At 31.3% G+C, this 24,559-nt stretch overlaps 1 protein-coding gene across 1 annotated transcript in view; it reads right to left on the reverse strand.

Annotated features, from left to right (window-relative positions):
• Positions 1-557: 557 nt before the first annotated feature.
• The window catches only part of LOC121121796 (endothelin-converting enzyme homolog), a 164,296-nt gene continuing 140,294 nt past the window's right edge, over positions 558-24,559 (reverse strand). The window contains exons 5-11 of the mRNA XM_040716769.2: positions 5,804-6,034; positions 2,856-2,977; positions 2,615-2,801; positions 2,206-2,554; positions 1,290-1,561; positions 996-1,237; positions 558-926 (exon numbers count right to left, since the gene is read on the reverse strand). Of these exons, the coding sequence (XP_040572703.1) occupies positions 824-926; positions 996-1,237; positions 1,290-1,561; positions 2,206-2,554; positions 2,615-2,801; positions 2,856-2,977; positions 5,804-6,034 (1,506 nt within the window). The 3' untranslated portion in view covers positions 558-823. The remainder of the gene's footprint in view (positions 927-995; positions 1,238-1,289; positions 1,562-2,205; positions 2,555-2,614; positions 2,802-2,855; positions 2,978-5,803; positions 6,035-24,559) is intronic.

Consider the following 24,559-nt stretch of genomic DNA (forward strand, 5'->3'; position numbering starts at 1 on the left):
TTATGTATATTATAATTCATATGCATTTGCAGTATATGTTAAGATTTTAATAAAATATAATCGCTGGTTTGTAAAAATGAATTAACCCTCGCAGGCGTTTTGTATCTAGCTTACATTGACTTTTTTTGTGGTTTTTGTGGGCAAGCACTCTAGAGACTAAAGTCATCCCGTTATATCAATTCTTTTTTTCTGACACTATTATACTTTCATTCTTTGGATTTATACAAGTATGGAGTAGTTAAGTGTGAGTGTGCTCATGAAAAACAAAGAGTAACCCTGAATATTGATTGGGGAGTTACCTTCTATATTATTAAAACAAAAGTTTTTCTTTTAGCTGAAGCCTAATTACTCTGGACAATACTGGGTACTACCACATGTTGAATAATAGTTCCAATTACCAGCTGATTTTTGGTCTTTTTTTATGTGTTTTTTTAGAGGAAATATTGTAAATACTATAAAGGGAACAACATAATGTACTTATATTCTTGTTGGTCATGGATGGGAATGATGTTGTGAGTTTTTCACGGAAATAGTACGATTAAGTGTATATAAAAATAATATATAAACCTTTCTGTTTTATTAATACAATATATATGATAATTAATGATAAATAACACGTCTACATACGTCCCTAATATATATATATATATAATATTATTATAAAAAAATCAATAATCGTCATCAAATAATTAAGGAAACAATAAATGTAGTAACAATTACTCCTGACAAAAAATATATGTATTTGTTATGTATTGATTATAACTGAGCAAAATCTAACCCCCTTTCTTCATACTTGTTGGCCAATATCTCAATTTCAAATATTCTAGGTCCAAACACTACATTTCCTCTTTGGATTCATCCGTGATCCCAAGGGACATTTAAAAGCATTGGAGAATAGCTCAGCATTCATCATGAAACCATCAACCCTACATAAAAGTATTTTAATATAATTATTCGTAATACAATTTATTTTAAATAAGAGAACTTATATGAACCTTTCAGGATTAGGAGAATGCTCATCAAGTTCCAAATATAAAATATATGATACCGGACCAATGTGGGAACAATAAGCTTGGGCAATGTTAATGAAGAACAGTTGTACAGGAGGATATGGGTTGTTCGGAAGATGTACCACATCCTGAAAGTTATTTTTTGACATGTCCTTAAGAACGTCTGACACTATATTCATTCCATCAACATCACATATGTTTTCGTTGAGTGTGAAGGCTCCGTCCACCTTAAACAAAAACTCAATAAATTATGAAGAGGGAGGAATGAACTTAAAATACCTCGATCAAGATACTCCGGGTATCAATTTTGAGAGGTCTGCGAAAGTGTTCCACATATTGCCTTTTAATACAATGGGACACATTGCTAAATGATTTTTCATCAGATGGAGTCCACCAATTTTCAAAAACTCCTTGTGAATTGAAGCCACGTCCCATTTCATCGAGGCTATGAAATATTTCGTGAGAAAGAGTCAGGCCAAGTGAGCCAAGATTCAGGTACATAGGAATATTACTTTTGAAGTGAATTTCTTTTAAAATTCCAGAAGGAATCACTATAAACGGGAAAAAATATTAAAGTTGTAGGTGTAATATGATACATGATAACTAATATGATATCATAATTCCAAAAATTCAAATGATTACATAAAAGTGGTTCTAGGACACTTTGTAAAGCGGCCATGTTACCGAATGACCACTTAGCTAAACAGACACTTTGCCAAAAGTAATAATAAATATATTTGATGATGATTCATGCAGCAACACTTTATAACTTTGATTCCCGTTCACGTTAACCAATTTTAAAAGATAGAATATTTAATTATTTGCCACAAATTGCAATGATTTAGTAATAATTGATTCATTAAATTATGAGGATGCTTCAACAGTTGACTAGAGCCGCTATTTGAACATTTGTATCAATATAGAATGCAAATGAATCAATAGATTGAATGTGTTGGTACTCCTATGTACTACACCTTGTATATTGTGGGACACAGGTTACAAAACCAACGCATAACTATTATCTTGTTTTTATCTCTTAAAATTGGTTAACTTGAAGGAGATTCATATTTAAATAGTGTTTCATCATGAATCATTATCAAATTATTTGTATATATTTTTTTTGCCGTTGTGTCTGTTACTAAAAAATGTTATTTGGCAAAGTGTCTGCGCATGCATAAAAATATATACAACTTACCAATACTATTAAGTTGTTGAACATGAAATGCATTTACAGTAAAGGGAAATGATATGAGGTTCCAAATATATGTTTCTTTATCAGCATCCATGGATAAGAAATGATAAATACTATTTCTAAAATGTTTATACATCGATAATACATTGTGAAAAAAGTCAAAGCCCATCTCAACGCTTGAGAAACGACCATCGATAAATGTATTATTTAAAAAAATACTAGACCCGTAGAAACTTGCTTGAATTCTATTCACTTTGTCTTTTGTAAGAATCAATGTCTTTGGATCAAGCCAAGTTATTTCGTTTAATTTTCTTATAATGTTTCCTTTAATTAAATGAAATATGGATTGTACCTAGTATATTATAATAAAGGTTGAGTGAGTTTTAACAGAAGAAATGTTGCAGAGTTTTACTTGTTTAAGCTCTTCCTCTTGCCTTTCCTTTGGTATACTTTGCATGTAAAGCCGAGAAATAACTTCACCAAAAAGCAGAGATGACATTTGTGTGCAATATTGCCAGCGTGGATGTCCATGGTGGACTGTCACCAGATCTGTCAGCATATCTCTTGCAAACAAAATAAGTAAACTTTTCCAAACAATCCTATGAATGATCAAAATAAATATTAATTCTATCGAAAAAAGAGCATAAGTTTACCTAGAATCAAATAATGAGATTATTCTCCCCAATTTTCGGAGATATGATGGGTTGTGAACCAAGAATATATTATCTGGTGACAGGGAACCAAATAATCCGTGCACTAAATCAGTCCAATTAACCTGTAAAAAAAGTTTTTTTAATAATAATATATAGTAGATATATTGTGTACAAGTTGCGATATCTGTAAACAAGTTATAAAATTTGCAATTTCTTCGTCTTATAATGTCTTATTTAATTACAACAACTAATTTCTAGATATTCGTGGATGTTATACTTGCATTTTGACTTTTAAAACTATGCATTCATTATATTTTTGGCCTGGAGACAAAATTGTTACAAGTAGCATTTTATAATTTTTTGTTTTAATAAATGAAAGAGTGTTTTTATCATATATATATATATGTTATGGAGTTTGTGTGTGTCCTGATTTTAGGAAAAAATGGCAACGGAAAAAATGACAAGATTAAAAATAGGAAACGTGTATAAGTGGAAAAAATGGCAAAATTATTTTAAACTCATGTAATACCCATCACTAATATAATGTACATAATGATGAAAGAAAAATGAACAAATACAACAGAGATTCCAATAGAAGAAGTGCTAATCACTTAATTCTCCGTTTTCAATTATAATATCATTAGACATGATTGATAATTTATATTGAACAAGACTCTGGGATTGACGGACAAGCATTTGCATAAAACTAGGTCAGAGCACCGATTTCCACTTTTTAATAATAGTGGTAAAATATCAATAAACACCACTATTATGTATTAAAAATGTAGTTAAATATTCAAATGTCATTGTATCATACTAAAAAAATCCACATAAAAATTCGTTGAAAGAGCCTATAAGTCACTTGCTATAGTTCTCATAACTTGGCTTGATATATTGGAAGTATGAATTCACAGTCCTAGATAAACAACTTCGAGAATTCGAGTCCTTTAGATAACTACGTAATGCAGCCGTTTTGTTCTTTTTGGACGATGAAGAAGGTTTATGAAGAGACGGAAACCGTCGTTCTATTGCAATTTCGGATTGATCCAACTGTACTGAGCTTATACAGTTTTCCTCTTACTCTCAAACGACTCGACTTTTGACTACCTGCCCGAATCCTCTCAGTGTTTGCTCGCTTCATCATTTCTTCTGACGCATCCTTGATTATTAAAAAGTGGAAATCGGTGCCCTTTCATTTTTTCCCAATTTTTATTATTTCTTGTCTCTTTTATTTTTCATCAAACGTCAATTTTCAATTTTTAAGATGAAATACCATAAAACGATGCATTTTGGACTTAAAACTTCAGATTCTAATGTATAATTGAGTATTTTCAATTTCCGGACATTTTATTAAATTTTTTACAATTTTTGCAAAAATGAACCTGTTATTATTTTTTTCGAGAACATTATTCTCCATAACTTCTTTTTTTTTTGCAAGTACGTAAAAAATATTAGTAGGTTTGTGTTTTTGACCATTGCCATTATGATTTCCCACTCCCTCCTTGGCCCCAGTAACGCTGGGTAACCTTTTGCTAGTATATCATATTTGAAACTCTTCTTACAGATTTGTTTTTAGAAATTGAACCATTGGAAGGTTGGTATTTGAAATTATTTAAAAGTATGTTAAATGTGAGATATGAAAACACTCTTTCATTCATTAAAACAAAAAAATTACATAATGACAATTTTGCTATAAGCCCACGATGTATTTATTAGAAGTAATATAATTGTTGGCTTTTGACCTTTATAATAATGTGCCACAAATATGTATAAAGTAGTAATTTTTAATAAAAAAGTACATCACAGTCCGAACCTGGGACGAATTGACTACCTCCTGCTCTTGTCTATGGCCAACGCACTTTGGGGTACAAATTTAGGCACAATAAAAGGCTTACTAAAATTGGTTGTCATTTTTGTAAGGAAAACATTAAGTTTAGAAATTAGAAAAGGAAAAATGGCGGATGTTTTTTCTTTTACTTATTTTTTTGTCATTAATTAATAGGTTGTCATGGTGTTAACTTCCTCCTCTAAAATAAGCATTTTGCTTAAATTGTTTTAAAAATGTATATTAAAAAATAATAATTGTAATATTTTTATGTCTTGCTCCCGCCTTCTCCTTGCACTCTTTTTTTCCTTTCAAAAATGCCAACTCTATGTCGATAGGGTATACAATATGGATAATATCACGTGATTTAAGTCTACATAAATTTAATTTACCTGCCCCCTCCCTTCTAACCCAACAAATAGAGTTTTTTTTTATGACAGATTAAAAAATTCCCTTAAAGTGTTTTGTAAATCTCATTTCATTGATGGTGTTTATTTGTGTGGTTATAATTATAAACAAATGTCAGCATTCGAGAAAATGGCCTACAAACATATTAACATTTTTTAACACAATCATTTCTCATTGGTTAAAGTGCAGATTTACCAACAAATTAAATGATTACTTTATAAAGAAATTAATTATTTTAATAACTTCTCAATGCAAACTAATTTTGGTTTTTAAAACTATTTACTACAAACGAATTGGGGTGATGGATAGATAGAGAAAGAGAAAGACAAATTTAGAAATGCACTAATATAAAAGATTCAATTCATAATAAAAAATATGGATACAGTTATATAAAATAAATACACAGATATGTTTTTAATTTAATATAAATTTTAACTTCAATGTTAGGCGAGGTCTTTATTCTTTTTTATCTTTTCTTCCAATTGTGACACTCACATTATTTGTATGTATAATGCCAACAGTGACAGCTCTTTGAATTTTCCTCTCTGTCCATACTGTTTTTATATGTTCAAAAGTTTTTTTTAACTTTAGATTAACTTTTTCCCAATTTTTTTTCTACAAGAAACTATGTCTCTAGTTTTTGAAGGAAATAAAATGTACATATATATATACTAAATAATATAATACTATGATGTTATTTTTTTTAAATACTCACATATCGAAAGGCGTGTTCCAATTGCTTGATATTATACTCGTTATAGATTTTGTTCTTCATCATATTTTCCTTCATTTCTTTTTCTGTTGGTAGAGCTTTTTCTAAAGCGGCTAAAAATCCCAGAATTTCATCTATATCTCGCTGTACCATTTGACTACTGGAGTGCTGAAGAATCCCCAGTCTCTCTGCGGTTTTTACGAGAGCTGCAACTCTTTGTGCATTTAACGCATTCTAAAAGATTAAAAAATAAGGAATTAATTATTATCATATTTAATAGTGATTAGTGTTGTACCAGTCCAAAAAGAATGGTATCCTATCTGTCCAATCCTAATAAAATGTGTCAGTCCTAGAACCGGTCCTTATCGGTCTTTAATGTTATCTAAAACAAAAAATCAGAACTGACATTGTTACTAACTATGTCATTTCAAATGTTGAAGTGATATCATAACCTCTCTCAAAGAGACAGGATACCTGACGTTTAAAGTAGAAAGTGGGCTGCTAGAACATATAAAACTAAAGTATTATTATACTTTACTTGGCCGAATAAATTAGGACGGGAAGAGCATTAACAAGACCATGGAAATAGTAGGGTTAACTGGGATAATTTGGGCCCCTAATATTAACTTTACTATTCGTTTTAGAGATTATTTGTTTTCACGTGTTGCAGTAAATTACATCATCTTTTGGCTATAGTGAATTCCAGCTAGTTGTGGCAACCATGTGAATAAGGTATGTATTTATTAATTTGCCATTATTTTTTATTTGTACTCTATTATTGGATTAAATTTGTAAAATTTGGAAACAAAGATGAAATAGCAAATGTAGAATATAATAAATGAAAACAATAAACCAATTTATTTTATATTATACTAATGTAATTATGGTGGCACTTATTACCATAAGCATGGCGTAATATGGGCTATTTCCAGGTTTTCAAAACATGCCCCAAACTTCAAATATATTTTTGTGTTAGAGGTATCTTTTTAAATGCACAAGACGAAGATGAAAAGTTTTAGCTACATGGCTATAATACAGGGTGAGGACTCAAAAATTAGAAAATTTTAAAAGCAGTTTTAAAATCTACATTATTTTATTTTGTGTCATTTTTATGGCAAACTTTTGAAGCAAAAGTTGGTAAATTAACAATTTTCTACACTTTTTATTCAGTATATCCCCCTCCATTCTGAATTATGGCTTCAATACAGGGACGAACAGAAGCACAGCTAGCATTGATAAGAGGCAAGCTGTTCTACTCCTCCGTGATTACGGCCTTCAGGGCATCGACATTCGGGTAAGAAGTCTTGTTCATCTTGCCCTCAAAGACAGCAAAGTCCAGGGGGTTCACTTCGGGTAAGGGCGAAGGCCAGAAGTCTGCCAGCCAGAAAGAATCCATGTTCTCCCTGCAGAAGTTTTGCACCTTCTTGGATGTGTGTGCCGGGGCGAGGTTCTGGGTAAATACAAAGTTGTCCTTGGGAAAATTGATTTTCAACCATGGCAAGACATGGTACCTGAGGACCTTTTAGTAAAATGTCCGCGTTAAAGAAGTAGGAAGGCGTCTTGCCGCCGTCAGATGCAACGTCGCCGAGGACCATGACTTGAGCCATATGTTTGGTCCTGAAGGTTCCCTCGACCTGAGCTCTTGATTCAGGCAATAAGTGAACAATTGTTCTGTTCAGACCAGCGTACACTGTAAAGATCTTCTTTTCGGAGTTAATCTTGACAGAGTCGCCGTGCCACTTTAAGAACAAAACCCCTTCCTTTGCCCTGGCCATCTTCCACACCTTCATAGACTCGGTAGGGTGATGCCTTAGGATCTGGACAAAGCTCTTCAGGACCAGGTCTTCGATGATGACCTTCCTGATAGTCTTGAAGTCGATTTTCATCTCGTTCGCCATCTTCCCCATGGATTTTGTCGGGTCCTTCTTGATTTCCTAATTGACCATGGCCAAAAACTCGGCATTCCTCTTCGTGTAGGAAGCCTCCGCTTTCAGACTTCCTGTAGACCGTGCTAGAGTTTTTCATTGCCTTCTGAAAGGATAGCACTGATAGAGGTAGGACCTGTAAACCACAGCTGTTGCCTTACCACTGCGAATAAATACTAGTTAGGCTTTTGGTTTCAATGCACGGACAAAAAAAAAAAAAAAATCTGCAATTTGTTGCTGAATTCATCATTGGATTGTACAATCCATATTGGTTAATAGTGAAGGTCAATCACTCCTTTCAAGGACCTAAGGACATACAATTTCAACTGGACTGTCTTAAGTCGCAGAGGAGGAAGGTTGTAGACATTAATATGCCTGCTGTGAAAAGGTTTGCTTAGTATGTGCATATTGAATCACTCATTTAGACTATGTGTACTCCGAGGGTCAAAAGGAGAGAATATAATGGTTGGAAATCATCATGGCTATCAGGGGAGAAGAGGACTCTGACGTTAAGTTGGGGACTGTTTCATCAAGACCAAAAAAACACCCAACTTCAACTGTGATGCTTGCATGAATGGAGACTTGATATATTGGTCTGAGGATGTAACATAACCACCCCTCAGCTGTATTTTAAGCACATCAGAGGTAAGAAAGTTCATCAAAACCCCTATGACGGTATCCAAAAGGCTTTTCTACACAGGTTGAAGGTTTAATAAAAATGGTAAGTGAAGCTTCCACTAATTACTTCTTGAACGAAAAAAGAGATGGAAAGGATTAGACCTTAGAAGACCTTCAGGAGACTAATGTAAAAAAATGAACCAATGCAGGACTTGAGAAAACATTTATTACATTACATTTATTTGCAGAAAACTTGCATTCTAAAATATTCAATTATATATTAAACAGTAATTACATTCTTTATCTTTTCATTCCCCCTTTGAATAGGGATATTTAACAACATCATACGGTGTAAGTTTCTACACTAGTTAGTAGTTTTGTATAGGAAGGCCTGGAAATCGGCACTGAAGACGAGTGATGAATGAGAGACTGATATGAATAATTTATGTTGTTTATAGATTTAAAATGACGTAATAAATATTTAATAATAGAAATGGAATCTGTGCATATTATTGGTAACTTGGGAGTAAATCCCGTCATACTCTTCCCCTACTATCTACTATAATCCTTTTCATCATCACTTTTCTCTTCTTTTCCTATTCTCACAGTTATGATCTTCGTAAATAATAAGAATCCCTCACTCCCTTCCCCTGGATAACTAACTCTCATTTGGCTTAACTTCAGCTCAGGATTGAAACTGTATGACGTCACTAAAATTATATACCCTTAAAGTAGGAATGAAATGTCTGGTAATAAATATTTTACATTGAATGAATTTACTGGCTATGAAATTACCTAGCGCTATGTTAAGCGTATCTTGGAAAATGCGTATAAATAACAATATTAAACCTACTTTTAAACAAAAATTGACGTAGCTACTCTTGGACTCTCCATGCAAAAGTACATACAAAAAGCACCCTCAATTTTTGGTGAATGAATTACCCTTAAAAAGTCAAAGGATAAGATAATTTAAAATATTTAATTCGTATCTACTTTATGAGGTCAGGTGTTTATTTACTTAGCAGCAATTTACCAACATAGGTATACCTTTTTTGGGAAAGTTATTCCCATGTAGATACAAATTAATGCCGTTAAAACATTTTTATGCCTATATTTAACCCGATTACATTATCACTATTATATCCACATGGATATGTTCCCAGGTTTTATATTTTAATACGAAGGGAATTTGCATCAAGTAGGTAGGTACATGAGTTATATGGCATAAATTATCACACAAAAATTAATATTCATATAATATAATACATTTGTAATTTCATTAATTTATTTATGCTATTTTACACAGATACGTATGCAAATATTATTTATGGGTGGAATATTATGAAAATTTCCTTTCAACAAAATATAATTCATAGTTTGTGTCATTTGACAATTGTGACCTATTTTATCACTAAACACATACATAAAATTGACATTCAGTAGAAATATGTATAGGTACTGTAAAGCTATATGTACTCTGCCCCTTCCTGTAAAAACATGTAAGTAAAATACATAAATACGTAAGTTGGGTTCGAGTATTACTCGAACTAAAAAAATACTCCACATAATTAAAGACATTTTATTTTGTAAATCACTCAAAGTTGTCCAAAATATATTTTAAAACACTCAACATAGTTTGAACTTGAATCATGGAAACTCGAAATATTTCGAGTAATCAAGTTTCTAGTTATTTATTTTCGATAGTAACGAACGTCTAATTAATCCTGTAAATACAAATGTATTCATAACAAAAGATAAGAATGGCGTCATAACCTACAGATTATAACAATTACATATACAAGTTATAACTAGTTCTAAGTCCCCCCACAGTCCTACTGCTTATAACTGACGGGTTTAACTGTTCTGGAAAAGGTCCATGGGATATTTTGATTAAATTTTATTAAAATTAAATTAAAAACATTAAATTTTGATGTAGCAGATATACAAATTAGCCTCCTTGATAACCTCAATTAATATAATATTAAAGTGAATAGCATTAAATAATAACAATCTTGATGCATCAGCTTTTTGAAATAACTTCCTTTGTGTGTGACTCAATGTGAGGCAGCGGTATTAAATGAAATATACAATTATATCCCATGAATAAACAACCTAACTTCTCCTATTTATGTTATTTCTTGATTGTAAACTCGAAGTGAAATATCAGTGTCATTGCCTTACTCGAACTCGGCTATACTTCAATCTTCGAAATCTCCAGGTGGACCAAACTCAATAATTTTAACTTGAATCCAACTCTAGTAAATGCTCAATTACCGTGACCTATGAAAAATATCAAAGTCAATAATTTTAACTTGAATCCAACTCTAGTAAATGCTCAATTACCGTGACCTATGAAAAATACCGCATCTAAAAATTAAGGTGCTTGTATAATATTCCTATATTTAGTACAAGGATTCTCAACAGGCGGCCCGGAGCTTAAGTACGACCCATGTGTGCATTTTATGTGCCTATTGAACATTATTTTGTGACAATAAGAAAAAAGCTAAAAATATTGATGAAATATGCATTACTGCTGGAATTTAAGCATTTGATGTTGGTATAATTAGCCTAAATTGGGGTTTTATGGCAAAACTGACATGCACTACCTAATAATCTTGGGAGGGGGGAATCAATTGTTTTTACAGGTGCTAGTTGCTTGATAATATATAGATTCGTGTTTTTTGTAAGGAAAAAACTATGTTTAGAAAGGGAAAAACGGTTGTTGCGTGTGTTCATTTTTCTCCTTTTTTCATTTTTAATAAGTCGTTGTAATGTTAACTTCTCTCCATGAAGCAAGCATTCTCACTTATTTTGGTGTAAATTGTTTAAAAAATGACTAATAAAATAAATATATACAGCGCTAGGCAGCAATTCATGTACTCGAGAGATGGATTTAAAGATACCTCAATAATTTTTTATATAATTGCCCAAAAAAAATGTTATCAAAACATGTAAACAAGGTTTTTTGGAAAACTTTTTCCGCTCAATATTGCAATATTCATTATCAATCCTAATCTTTACGTGTCGCCTGAAGGCCATGCAGGAGTTAATGACAATCTCCTCTGACAAGGTGTCCCATGCACCACCATGGAGGGCTTCAGTGAGTCCACATTTGGGTGTGAGGTCCTGTTTGTTTCCCTCTCCAAAGTGCACCATATAGAAAATTACAGTGGGTTAAAATCTGGTGAGGAAGGGGGCCATATCTCTATGGATCAGAATCAAGCCATGTTATCTGTGTAGAACTTTTGGTACTTAGCGGAGGTGAGAACAGGCACCGTCCTGAGTACACAGGTAGTTAACCTCCAGGTAGTTAGTCTTCATTCATGGCAAGATGACGTACCTCAGCGCTTTATGGTAAGCCTCCTGGTCGATTTTCTTTCCAGCCTTAAAACAAGGAAGGAGGCATCTTCTTTCCATCAGAGGCGAAAACCGAGAGGACCATTGTTTGCTCCGGATATTTGGTTTGGTAAACCCTCTAAACCTTTTCTTTTGTTTCGACTAGCCAGCGGTTGTTTGGACGGTTGTGGAATTGATCAACTGTGAAAATCTTCTTGTTGGAGAAAATTTTCACAATTGATCTATTATCCTTAATCCATGTTAGGATTTTCTTACATCTCTCGAGCCTCATGGCTTTCATACTCTCTTTCAGATAGTGGCGTGGGGTCTTTGTAAAAGAAAATAATACAATGTTGTGCTTTATAGCCCTCCTATTGTTCATTGGAGAAACAAAGAAGTCGATGGCGAGGCAATACGTCGACTTAGTGGAATCATCCTTTATATTCTTCTCCAAACTTAACAAAAACTTCGTATCCCTCTTTAAATTATGCCCTCTACTTCATGACATCCTGGAGAGGGCTTCTCTTTTTTTTTTCATCGTGGCCAACTTAAAAACCAGGCTCGTATAACAATTAACAATCTCCGTAATATTCATCAGATCAACTCAAGTATCTAGTAGATCTAAGATGCGCTGCCTTTTTGCTTGTTGCTTGGCCATGATGATAAAATATGTTTTATATAAATTTAAATATAATTATTATATTTTTACCACACCTATACTTTTTTAAATGTAGAAGGTTCTCTCCTTTATTGAAGTAATTCACTTTTATTATCCTTGCATTCTCCTTGCAATTTTTTTCCTCACAAAAATTTCAACTCTAGTAATATCCTCCTTTTTCATCACACACCTTTACATCAACCAACATTAACTCCACGCTGAATTATTCGCACAATAAAAGAAATAATAAGGCAATATTTTATTAGTGTGACTCGTAAGATGATCTCTAAGTCTTATTATGTCTAACACCCAGAAACTGTTGAAAACCTCGGATTTTTCGAAACAGATCTGTCACCGTAATAAAAATCTCTGATCATTGATATAGACTCGAGAGTATCTCTCTTCGACTTAAATTATAAAAAAATTGAGTAAAACGTATTATGATGGATTTCTATAGGGATAAGGTAATGGAGTATTTACAGTGAGGATAAATTATCAATCTTTTTGGGATTCTTGGGAATTGATAAAGCTTAAAAAAATATCAAGAATTATGGGGCAAATTATCGACCCAAATAAGTTTATTTTTGAGTTTGTAGCTCCATTATATTGACATTAGTGCGTAATAATAGCAAAATATGAAGAAAACATCTCCTAGTCGATTGCATTGCTTAGTAGAAGAAATTCCAAGACTTGAAAACTGCTATCTGGGTCGGTAAAAGCTTGTAGAATATTTAAGAGAGCCTCTTTCTGGTGAAAAGCGAGGACCTTTGTGCTCTAAGCATAAAAATAACTTCTATATTCGGACAGGATATCAGCTGAACGAAAGAATTAATATGGATCCATCAGAAAACCCAAAAACAATAAAGACTCTAGACTCCTTCTGGTTCAAAATGGTGGGCTCTTGGAATTCCGTTTTACTACCGGTCCTTCCTTTATTAGGTCCACACTAGCCACTAAATTATAATATAAGCATACATAGCAATGAAGAAATATACAAATCAGATCAACTCACCTCATTCGGATAACTAAAGGATAAGAACCCATACTTGACTTCAAACAACTTCTTTGTGTAAGGCCGTGCGATTAAGAATAACACGATATATTTTTTTAAAAAACCATCTGGAGCAGTTAGATATCTCCCCCGACAAACCTATTCTAAATAATTCGGAATGCATTCTTAAAAATGCCTGCAAAAACTCGAAGCAAAAGGGTTTTTGCTATAAATTTCCTTATTTACAAATAATAAGACCTCGAACACACTGGAGAAATATTGTACATTTTGTAAAATCGAAGTAGAGTCCTCTTGCCATCTGTTCTATAGTTGTCCTAGGGTGGTCCCCCTCCTTTAGGAAGCAGAGGCATTTTTGGAGTGATGATCTTGGATAGCAACTGGCTTATAATGATACACCCAACAATGAAAGAAAATGTGTAGTTGGAGTGAATCATGACAAACTTCCTAATGTTAATTTATGAACACTCCACTCTCAGTAAACCCATTAGAAAATTATATTAACATGATGATCCTTCTTTGATACACAACGCTTGTGTTATTTTCTGATTAATTTTATAATTTTTATTTTACAAAATCGAGCTAGTTGTTTCAAGGATTCTATGAAGTTTTAAAGGTAATGATTTATTAAATTATTATCGTGTTTTCACTTTTAATTTAATTATAATTGTTCTATTCTTACTTTATAATTATTAATTTATTATGACTGTTTTGTATTAACTTAAAGTTGTACCTAAATAAATAGTTATATATAAATTTTTTAAATGTAAAAGGAATTTCGCTTCATTCAAGAGGACCATAGTTTTTTAACTTTTTTATCAGTGCAAAATGAATTATCAATTACTTTAGTAGCAGTTTTCTTATTTAAGAATTAATTATGCTTTACTCGATAAGTGTGGCCTTATGTAGTTGATGTTTTTTATTGAATGCCTACAGTTTCCACTACTTTTTGATTACGAGACCCCTTTTCACTTGAAAAAAGTCTTCTCACCAACTTGATTGCAAGATTAACAACTTTTGTTTTATTAATGACATCATCAAAACCATTCTTTTTTTAATCAAATATTCACAATCATGAAAATACAGAATAAGGTGCATTAGTTCAGACTGACGTCTTCAAGGAATTTGTCAATAAAAGTATCGCTCAGACTTTGGTTGAGTTGGGTATCTTGCTTGATAAGTGCATTTGTAGTGTAAATAATCACCTGCTCACATATGAAGAGATTAGAATATCTTTATGAAAAATTTAAAATAGCTTCTTCCAATAAAACCAAAGTTCTTTCAGTAGATTTATTTATTCTGAAACAAATCAAACTTTTTTTCTATTGCAATCATTATAATGTATTTTTTCAAAAGGACCCTAGTAACAGCCTAATGAATTTTATGATTCATAAGTTTTATAATAATGTCCTGATAATTTTTTTTTTAATTTGAGGGTAGCACTTTGGTAGAATATTATCAGCTTTCTTTAACACAAATTGCAAAGTTCCAATAGAACCAATAAAATGAATCAATTTTCCCATGAATATCTTTTTAGGATTGATTATTTGGTTAAAATATTTTTCAATCTCTTTTTTTCCTTCTCAGATGTTTTTGTGTTCATCTATATTCATTTCATGTTTTATCTTCACATGCACGAAGTGCAATTGTATTTGAGCCTTTAGCCATTAAAATATTGCCGCAATAATTGCATTGCCCTGCTGTGTTTTTCTATTTTGTGTAAAATCATCCCAAACTTTCCTAGAATGAGTATTGCGCACATCTACAAAGTCCGACATTTGGTTAAGACCTGAGCGTCAATGTGATTAAACTGGTTGATCTTGCATCAATGTTCATTAGTTTATAATCACCTTGTATAAACTTAATAGTTAATACAGATTCAGGATAACTATGTGCAATACTAGAGTCGATAAATTTCCCGAGACTTGCCCAAAAATTATGAGCAATCTATTAAAGAAGTTTCTCATAATTTCTGGGAATTAACACTAGTAATTATTCTATTTTATTTTTTCCATAGTGATAATATTGCTGGTGTTTAAAGAGGCCTCTCCACCTCCACAATTTTTTCCACCCACTTTTTTTATAGCTCTCTGGATCTGGATCCCATGATCTCTTGTATGGGCACTCATTGACTTGAGTTGATTGGCCTGGGCTGTTTTCTTTAGGTCGTTTGGGTCCAGTTTGGTCTTTTAATTCAGAACCTTTCTTCCTTTCCAACGTTTCGTACTTTTTAACAGCGTAGACAGTGGTCCTTGAGACACTCAACTAGTTGGAGTGCGCCAAAGGAAATTCGTCGATCACGTTCAAGTCTCATTTTCTTGGCTTGTACGTAAGCAAGAGAGCTCAAGTTTGTTTTGTTTTATAACTAATTGCTTATGCTTTAATACATCGAAATATGAATTAATTTCAATCACTCAACCTTCATTAATTATTAAAAATTCATTAATTGTTAAAAACTTAAGAAAATAATCAAAAACATGATTTTGTCTCTCCTTTTGGAACTTTTTACAAACAAACTATATACGTATATGTATGTACTCACTAATGACAAAATAAACTACTGTAAAGAATAAGTGGTACTGTTAGAGGCAAGCTATAAATACATACGTTTGTACATACATAGATATTTGCATAAATAAAATTTTAATGAGTCAAATAATGATAGTTGTGATATATGTAGAGTGTATAATTTGAATCCGTTCTAAAAGTAAATGACTGAAGATATGTCCTTGATAGAAAGGTGTATTTATTCAAATACATACATACATATAACACGTAACCAGACAAGACTGTTGAAATAATGACAAAACAAAAAAACATGAACCACTCTGCGTTATATTTAAGTTTAAACTAATGATTGTTTTTTTAACTTTATCAAAAACTAGTTAGTGAAGACAAAATTTAATTTATTTCCAGTGAATTAAAACTAAAATCAATATTTTTTATTCAATATGGCCTCCCTCAGTCTCAATGACGGTCTCCAACCTCATCTTGAAGGCCGCACAAACCTTACGGATGCGATCTTGTGACAAGTCATCCCATGTCCCCTTGATGACAGACTCCAAAGATATTACAGAAGGATTGTTGCAGAAAGCTCCCTCAACATTTGCCTAGATGGAATAATTCAAAGGAATAAAAATTGTAGGAGTCCACATTTTCTTGAACATATTTAAAAAAAGCTTGGCTCTAGACAACCACTTCTCGTAAACGAACAATAAGAACAAAGGCTTTGTTTATGGGTGTCAAAAATCACCATGCTAGAAATCCAGTTATGAAGATTTGTGGTATCGCCAAGAAGATGAATGTGAGCGAGGTTACGCTCCGAAGGACCATTAAATATGACCTGGGAGCAAAATCAAGAGCAAGGGATAAGAAACATCTTATTACAACGGCCATAAAGCACCTTTCCCAACATTTCTGGCGACTGTTTTTGTGCTTCAAATCCCTTTTTAAACCCACACACATCCATCCGGCTGATCCTGAGGTCATGATCAATCTAGTTTGGGGTCATCTGTCGTGCGAGAATTTCCATCATATGAATTCTTTTGACTTCCATTTCGTTGTCTTTGAAGATAAAGCTAATATTTGTAGATAAAACAATTCCAAATGATTATTAGAATGTAACACAACCTTACTCTTGTAAAAAAATCTATCAAAACCCGAGCTGTGAGCATTTATTTGAGTGTAATCTTAAATAGAACGACTGTAAATAATGTTCACTCTTTGCCACACTCTCGATCAAAAAATGACACGGATGGGACTTTTTTAGAGTGCTAGAATTATATACTGTAATGTTTCTCCACAAAAAGTATATTCTTAATAGTAAAGCAATACAAAATTAATGAACATAACGAACTTAGACAGTTTTAAGACTAATAAGAATTCAAGATGATAATTTCACATTGAACCCCTCCTCAACAATGTGTTTGTAGTCTATTTTCTATGGGTCTTTTGTGGTATACGTATGTAACATCACAATGTATCATGTTTCTCTTATCTAATAATTACAGGACTTTCAATTTCAAAATCTGCAAAAGTTGAATATTTATAATATTTGAGTCGAAATGATACTGGTCATAGTTCCACAAAGCAATTGCCTTGAAATTTCAAATATTTTTCCAGACAATTGAAAATTTATCAGTTATCTTTTCTTGTGGAAATACCTAATATTATGTTTGGAAAGTAGGTGCTGATCGAGCTCAAAATCGATCAAAAGCGTGTTCATGATTTTGAGCCATTTTAGCAATTTTTTGGACAATATGTGGCTATGGATAAAACATGGCTCAATCACGACACTTTAGAGTTCAATCGACCATCAACCGAGTAAACTGCACGTGATGAACCAAATCCAAGCGTGGAAAGACGCAACAGTTTGTAGGAAAGATGATAGAATCAGTATTCTGAGATATGCATTATGCATGGTAAAATATTTATTGATTACCTCAAAATAGGCCAGCCTATCAAAATCAATTATTACAAAGCAATCGTTGAAGGGTTTGAAAGATAAAATCACAAAAAAAAGGCGAGATTTGAAGTAAAAAAAAGTGCTGTTTCATCAAAACACACATCACAAAAAAAACGAATGCAAAATTGCAATGAGTAGGCTACGCAATGCTGTGTCGTCCATCATTTTCTCCATATATGGCCCCCAGTGGCTTTTTCCTGTTTGCAGACTTCAAAAGAATGCTCATTGGAAAACAAAATCAGGTTTAGTGAAGATGTTATCGCCGAAACTGTTAACTATTTAGAGACTAAAGATAAACCGTACTCTAAAATTGGTATCAGAAGATTGTATGATCGCTATAATCATTGTATCGTACTACATACTACATTAAATAAATAAATCGAATTTTGTCAAATAAATGTGTTTTACGATGATAGCCTACGAACGTTTCAGCCGACCTGGTATATTTAGGTGAAAAAAATAAAAGTTTCATATTTCATTTCTACATATTTCTTTTTGCTATTTTGTGTATTTATTTACATAGTCTTGTTTATTTTTTACACTCTTTTGAAATTAGAAATAAATAAATGTTATAACTTCTTATACATAACAAATATAGTTCATAATTGAGTTTTAAAAGAAGATTTGCGCAGTAGAAGTATAGTTGAAAGTAAGTTTATTTATATACATGACTCAGTTATGTATAGTATCTATACTTGAAGGACACATTTTCCGTTGGATAATTTGCCAATAACTTTTCTTAAATTAATTTGGTATTTTTTTAAACAATCCTTTGATAAAATCATAGCACAATTAGTTTCATTCTTCTGAAAGTTATAATAAATCAATTCAAAAAATGAATATACAAAATACATACTGAGTAAGGTGATTCCTTATAAACGTGAGACAGGCATAACTAATGATGAAAAGCCGATGTATTTTTTAGCTGGCTTTTTTTTTTGGGGAATTGATAATATGAAGAATGAATTTTCTTTTCTTTAGCAGTGAGTAGTGAACATTCTTTCCTAAATAAATTCAATTATATTCAAACCTGATTGAACATTCGTATGTGTTCATAAAAGACGAAAAGTAACCTTTAGGATTAGTGGCGGAGTTATAATTTTAAGTCCTTGTTGAACTCGGAGTAGAATTGAGGATCAAAATCAGATTAATTCTAGCAAATGTCCTTTTTATATCCTTTTTCCTTCCTCTCTTGTATCAGTTGATTGTAGCTGATCTAATGAAACGTCATAAACATTATTCTTTCTCTCCTTCAAATTGTCAGGGTTACCATGTTGATTTTCCTTTTTTTAAATATTTAACATGCCCATTCTACACTGGATTTTCATCACGGAACATCACCATATTTGAAAATAATATGTTAATGGCCTGGCTTTTTGTAATTGGTACTTGAGTAATTCTTTTTACTATTCTTATATTCTTGAAGAGATTCCTTTTAAGTATAAAATAACCCTAAATATTTGTTGCAGTGATATAAGTGTAAGTCCTTCTTGGACTCGGAGTAGAATTGATATCGCTGTAATTCTTTCCTATATCATTGCTAGATATGGAGAGGGATTCGGTTTTATTTCCTTAATCTCAATGCTGCTCACAGATTATTTAATGAAACGTCATGACAGATAGGCTGCTATTCCCTCAAACATTCTTCAAATTATTAGTGTGACCATGTTAATTTATTGTTGTTGTTTTTTTCTTTAACATACTGTCGTATAATATTATTTTCATATATTGGGATTACATTTACTTCTTAAGCTTTGACAAATTTTTTAATAAAATGTTCCTTTTAACTGCGCGATAAGCAGAATTGCAAAAAATTTCAGCTTTAAAATCTTGCACTATGATATTTTCCTAATACAACTAATCTATGATGTATAAATGATCCACATAAATTTTGAATTCTTCATCCTGGACATGACCATCAATTTTATTTCACTTGATTCACATTAAAACAAGTGGTGTTTTTTTGTTGAGAATCAGTTATTTTTAATGCAATTTTAAATTTTACTCAAAATGTGCATTTTTTACATTACCAACTAGATTGGCTCATTCATTAGAAATACAGTCAAATTTGGATAAAGGAACATGTTGTTTTACAGATAAAAAGTTGACTATATCCAGATTTTTCTAATATTCGAAGTATATAAAAAATCCACAATTTATCGATGCTTATGTAAATAAATAATTTTGAAACTGCCTATTTAGAAGAAACCAGTGTTTGATTAAGAAAAAGTTGTTTTTTTTCGGGAGGGGGGCTTTCCCCATAAGGATTTATACCAATAAAAAGGAAAAATCCTTATGGGAATTCTTCATTCTCCTGAATTCTTATGAAAGATACAAAAAAAAAAAAAAAAAAAAAAAAAAAGAAAAACTTGACATTAGGCAGATTTTTTATTTCGAGTTTCTTCCTTACGAAGTATTTTATGTAATTAAAAATTTGAATTTGAGAGAACGTTGTGTATAAGTGTATTTTTCTTATATCCAGATTGATTTTATCACTGCTTATCATTTATATTAAGTATTATTCAATGCAAGTATAATGTCTTTAGATATATTCAATTATTATCTTCAATTCATATTTTCATAATTTTCCCCCATTATTGTTCTTCTATGTAATTATTCAAACACTCATAACTTTTGAAGGACTTGAAATGTCACGCTGAAATTTTCCAATTCAGCATATCTTTTGCATATAAAGGAACATTATATTAAAATTGGGGTCAAAATATGACGTGAGGGTTAACAAAATTTAATTTTTTGTCCCCCTTTGATATTGAATGATCTGAACAATTTGTATATTATGTATACGGAAATTTCAAATGAATAATTATCTCCTACGTGCTTGTCATTCATGTTATCCGTTAGGGTGACCATGTCTTGATTTCCAAAATAAGAATACAAAGTCTTGATATTTTGAATTTAATACCAAAGGGACCCGAAGGGGTTTGGCTCTCCAAATTAAGGAATTTTGCCTTTTTAACAATTTTTTTTTCTTCATTCGTGTAAATTATGCAGCAGATCAAAAATTTCATTTTAATTTTTTTTCCAAAAAAATTCATTTCTTGCGAATAACTGTGAAGTTTTGAAATTTTTTTTCGAAAAAATATGATATTGATTTTTTTTTTTTTTTTGAATAGCTGTGGATTTTTGAATTCTTTTTTCGAAAAAAATTAATATTTAAATTTTTTTCTCAAAATTTAATTTGTGTTTTTTCAAAAAAAAAATTAGAAATTAACTTCCTATAACTTAAACTTTACTTTAATTATATATCAAGTTTCAAACTGTTCTATATAAAACCGAATTTTTCATGAATTTACGTATTAGATCCTTGAGAGTGGAAATAATTTAAAAAGAGAAGATTTTGAAGCAAATGAGCACGTTTAGTCACTCTATATTACCCTAAGTATTAATAGGTTATGTTTTAATATTATATTAAATTATTGAATAACCCTTTAAACATATATATACATAATTGGAATTACATGCAATTACAAACATAAATATATTAAACTATTAATTTACAATTTTAACTCAACACAATAATATAGGTAATTTGTACTGAGATCATTGCTAGCATATTAAGCCAAAAGCGACGCCATCTTAGAGGTATAATTATTACTAGAATAGTTATTAGACATAAAGTTGGGAAGTTATTTCGCTAAAAAATCATAAAAAGCAATTAAGCTTCCATGATGACATACCACCAGAATGATAACATCACATAAAAATAGCACTATATACATAGTATGGTCTCCTGTCCATATATTTCTTTACGCTATACAAACGCAAGAGGTATAAAAATAGTCACCATGATAATTTGACGAATATTGTGGAGGAGCCCAGCTTCGCTGTTTAATTTAATTAGCCGAGAGTAGCTATGAGATCAAAGAAGTACACACAAGCCATACTCTGTATTTAACAATGATATATGCATGAATGACTCCGATGTTGAACCTCAAGTCTACTCCGAGTCGAATAAGGACTCGTTATTGTAGTGTAAGAATAGCTGAGGAAATAAATACTCCTTAATTGTGTACCAATTTTTGTCCATGTACATCATTTCCACTGTAAAAACTTTATCTTAAGTTAATCTTCTACAAAATGTTTTCAACTCTTTATAAATTAATTAAGTAAATTCAGGCTTGGATATCGAACGGAAAAATAAACCGGCGTTCACGCTTTCTGTTCATTTTTGAACAAATGAACAATGAACTGGGAAAAAAATGAACAGCATTCACTTGATCGTTCATTTTCTATTGTTTCTAAGGGGTCGTTATGTAACTATTTGTTTACAAAGATGACTACTTTTTTTTCTTTATTATGGATATAATTATTATTGTCTTTGGGGGGTCCCTAAAATAAAATTAATTTATATTAAAAAATTATGAACCAAATTTGTTGTGTACATTAATTACTTTATATGAAATATCTCATGTCCCACCAATTGCAAATCAATTGACTATGGAATAGTTGTGTAGGAAATAGATATTCTGGGTTAGGTAAGAGTGCAATTTTCTACATACCCATTAATTTTTATTCTTATTGCTAAATGTTTTATTAAAATTTGAATATAATTTAGGACAAGGTGGTCAATGTAGTGTAAAGTCAAACACATTAATGGGGATAAAAATAATATATAAGGAAGCATTTTTTTGGTGCCCTGAAGTGATTTATCTCACATTATGTATTTTCAGGGCTATGATGTTAAGACCAAGGAGGGCGTGATAATAACGTTACAAAATTCTTTATAATGTAATAAAATATTTTTGGTTCCACTATTTCCGATCTGCCTCTGAAGTCTGAACGAATGATTATTCTATTTAACATTATGAGATATCAGCTATGGACGTAACCAATCAGTTCCAGAATTGCACTAAAAAATAATTATTTGTTATAGTTTCCAACTTATATTACTAATGATTTAAAAAAAATTATAATATGTAGTTTCTTAGGAGAATCAGAAGCACAAGGCAAATCAACAAAGGATCCTATTTCCAAAATTCCTTAATTTTAAGAGAACACTTAATCATTGGTTGGCTGATTTAATTCAAGTTTTTACTGATAGTAAAAATAGATCAAAAGGATAATTTATATAATGAATTTTATTAACTTTATTTTTAAATTGATAATGATTTAGCATCAGTGGTAGCTTATAGCAGGGAATTTTTTTTCTATAAAAACAATTACGTAGCCCAAATGAGTTAAATAGTTGAGGTTACGTCAAAGTCTCCCTTTAGTCATTATAATTACAGATGTGCCCTCTTACCAGGGAGATTGAAACAATTTAAGCAAACATACCATATCAGTTGAAACTATTCAGTATTACTCATTATGAACAGGGCCCACAACCAACAGAAGTCCTGAGCGCAACTATATATATTTTTAGGGAAAACCTATAACAATCTTTAACTATAACTATCTTTAATACTATCCATATTAAAATCAAGCAAAGCTTGTCCGTCTCCTTACCTTTGAAGGACTCATTTTTGACGAACAAATGTAGCTAAAGCTCAGAACTTCATATTAAAAAAAAAAGATAAATACCTTTGTGGTGCTCCAACATAAAAATAATCTTGAACAAATATAAAGAAAAGGGAAAAATCACAATTTATATATTTACCTCAAATATAAATACGACCCAATATTTCAAATACATATTCGACACAATTATAGGTTTGTATTCCAATTTGTGGGATGAACTAAGATCCCTCATACTATGGTTATACTTTGTTTGATGTAAGATATATATATTGGTCCCGACATGGTCTTTCAAATAAAATCTGTCAATTTTTGTATGACGATAAATTTTTGCTACTCCAAGTCCAATTTACAACACACCCTAAGGGTTGATAATAATAATTTTTGATAGAAATTGACAATAATTTGCCAAAAATACAGATGTAATTTACATTCAATTTTGAAAATATTCATTCTAGCTCGCATTTGATTTGACGGATCAAATATATATATTAAAAAAATGAATGTTACTTTAGTACCAAGCATGTGGTTTTAAAACAAAGTTCATGTATGCCTAAAAGTAATAATTCTGAGCAATGAAGCACATTTATATTTACAAGCTCTGACTTTACTGGATTTGTTGCCATGTAGTCGTGAGAATATTCAGTTCACCGATCCCACAAGAAGTTTATTCTTTCATGTTTTTGTTTTTTTGTAGCTGAGCGCGCTTTTTATTAATTAAAATAAAATAAAGTACTTCTTATTCATTATTTGTATTAAAGTAGTCTAAGATATTACATCATTGATATATAATTTAATTATTCACATCCCAGTACTGTAAATCCTTCATTTAAAATTATTCATCTCATATTTTAGTTGCATTTTATACGAAATTTTTACTTGTACACATTATTAATATATAAATACTCAAAAAAATTATATGTATTAGTGTAGGGGTTCGGTCTGGAAGGCCTAAGCAGCTCTCAAACCTTTATGATTTTTAGAGTATCGAACTAATTAGATAATTTAAAGAAGTTCGGTCTGAACTGGTCTCAAAGAAAAATTATGTCTGGATCGATCTTACATAAAAATTAGTATTATGGAAATAAATGTTTTTCTTGAGTAAGAAATTTAAGAGAAGTTTCTTTTTTGTCAGAACTGTTATGAAATTAGATGATAATAAGAAGGAGCAATTCTAGCACCAAGGAATCAATAAGTTGATAAAATCATTATAGATCTTTTAGGTGAAATGCCCTTAAGAACATATCAATCAGTTGACCAGGTAATAGATGCA

Source organism: Lepeophtheirus salmonis, chromosome 7, assembly GCF_016086655.4.
Source record: "Lepeophtheirus salmonis chromosome 7, UVic_Lsal_1.4, whole genome shotgun sequence".
Classification (NCBI taxonomy): domain Eukaryota; kingdom Metazoa; phylum Arthropoda; class Copepoda; order Siphonostomatoida; family Caligidae; genus Lepeophtheirus; species Lepeophtheirus salmonis.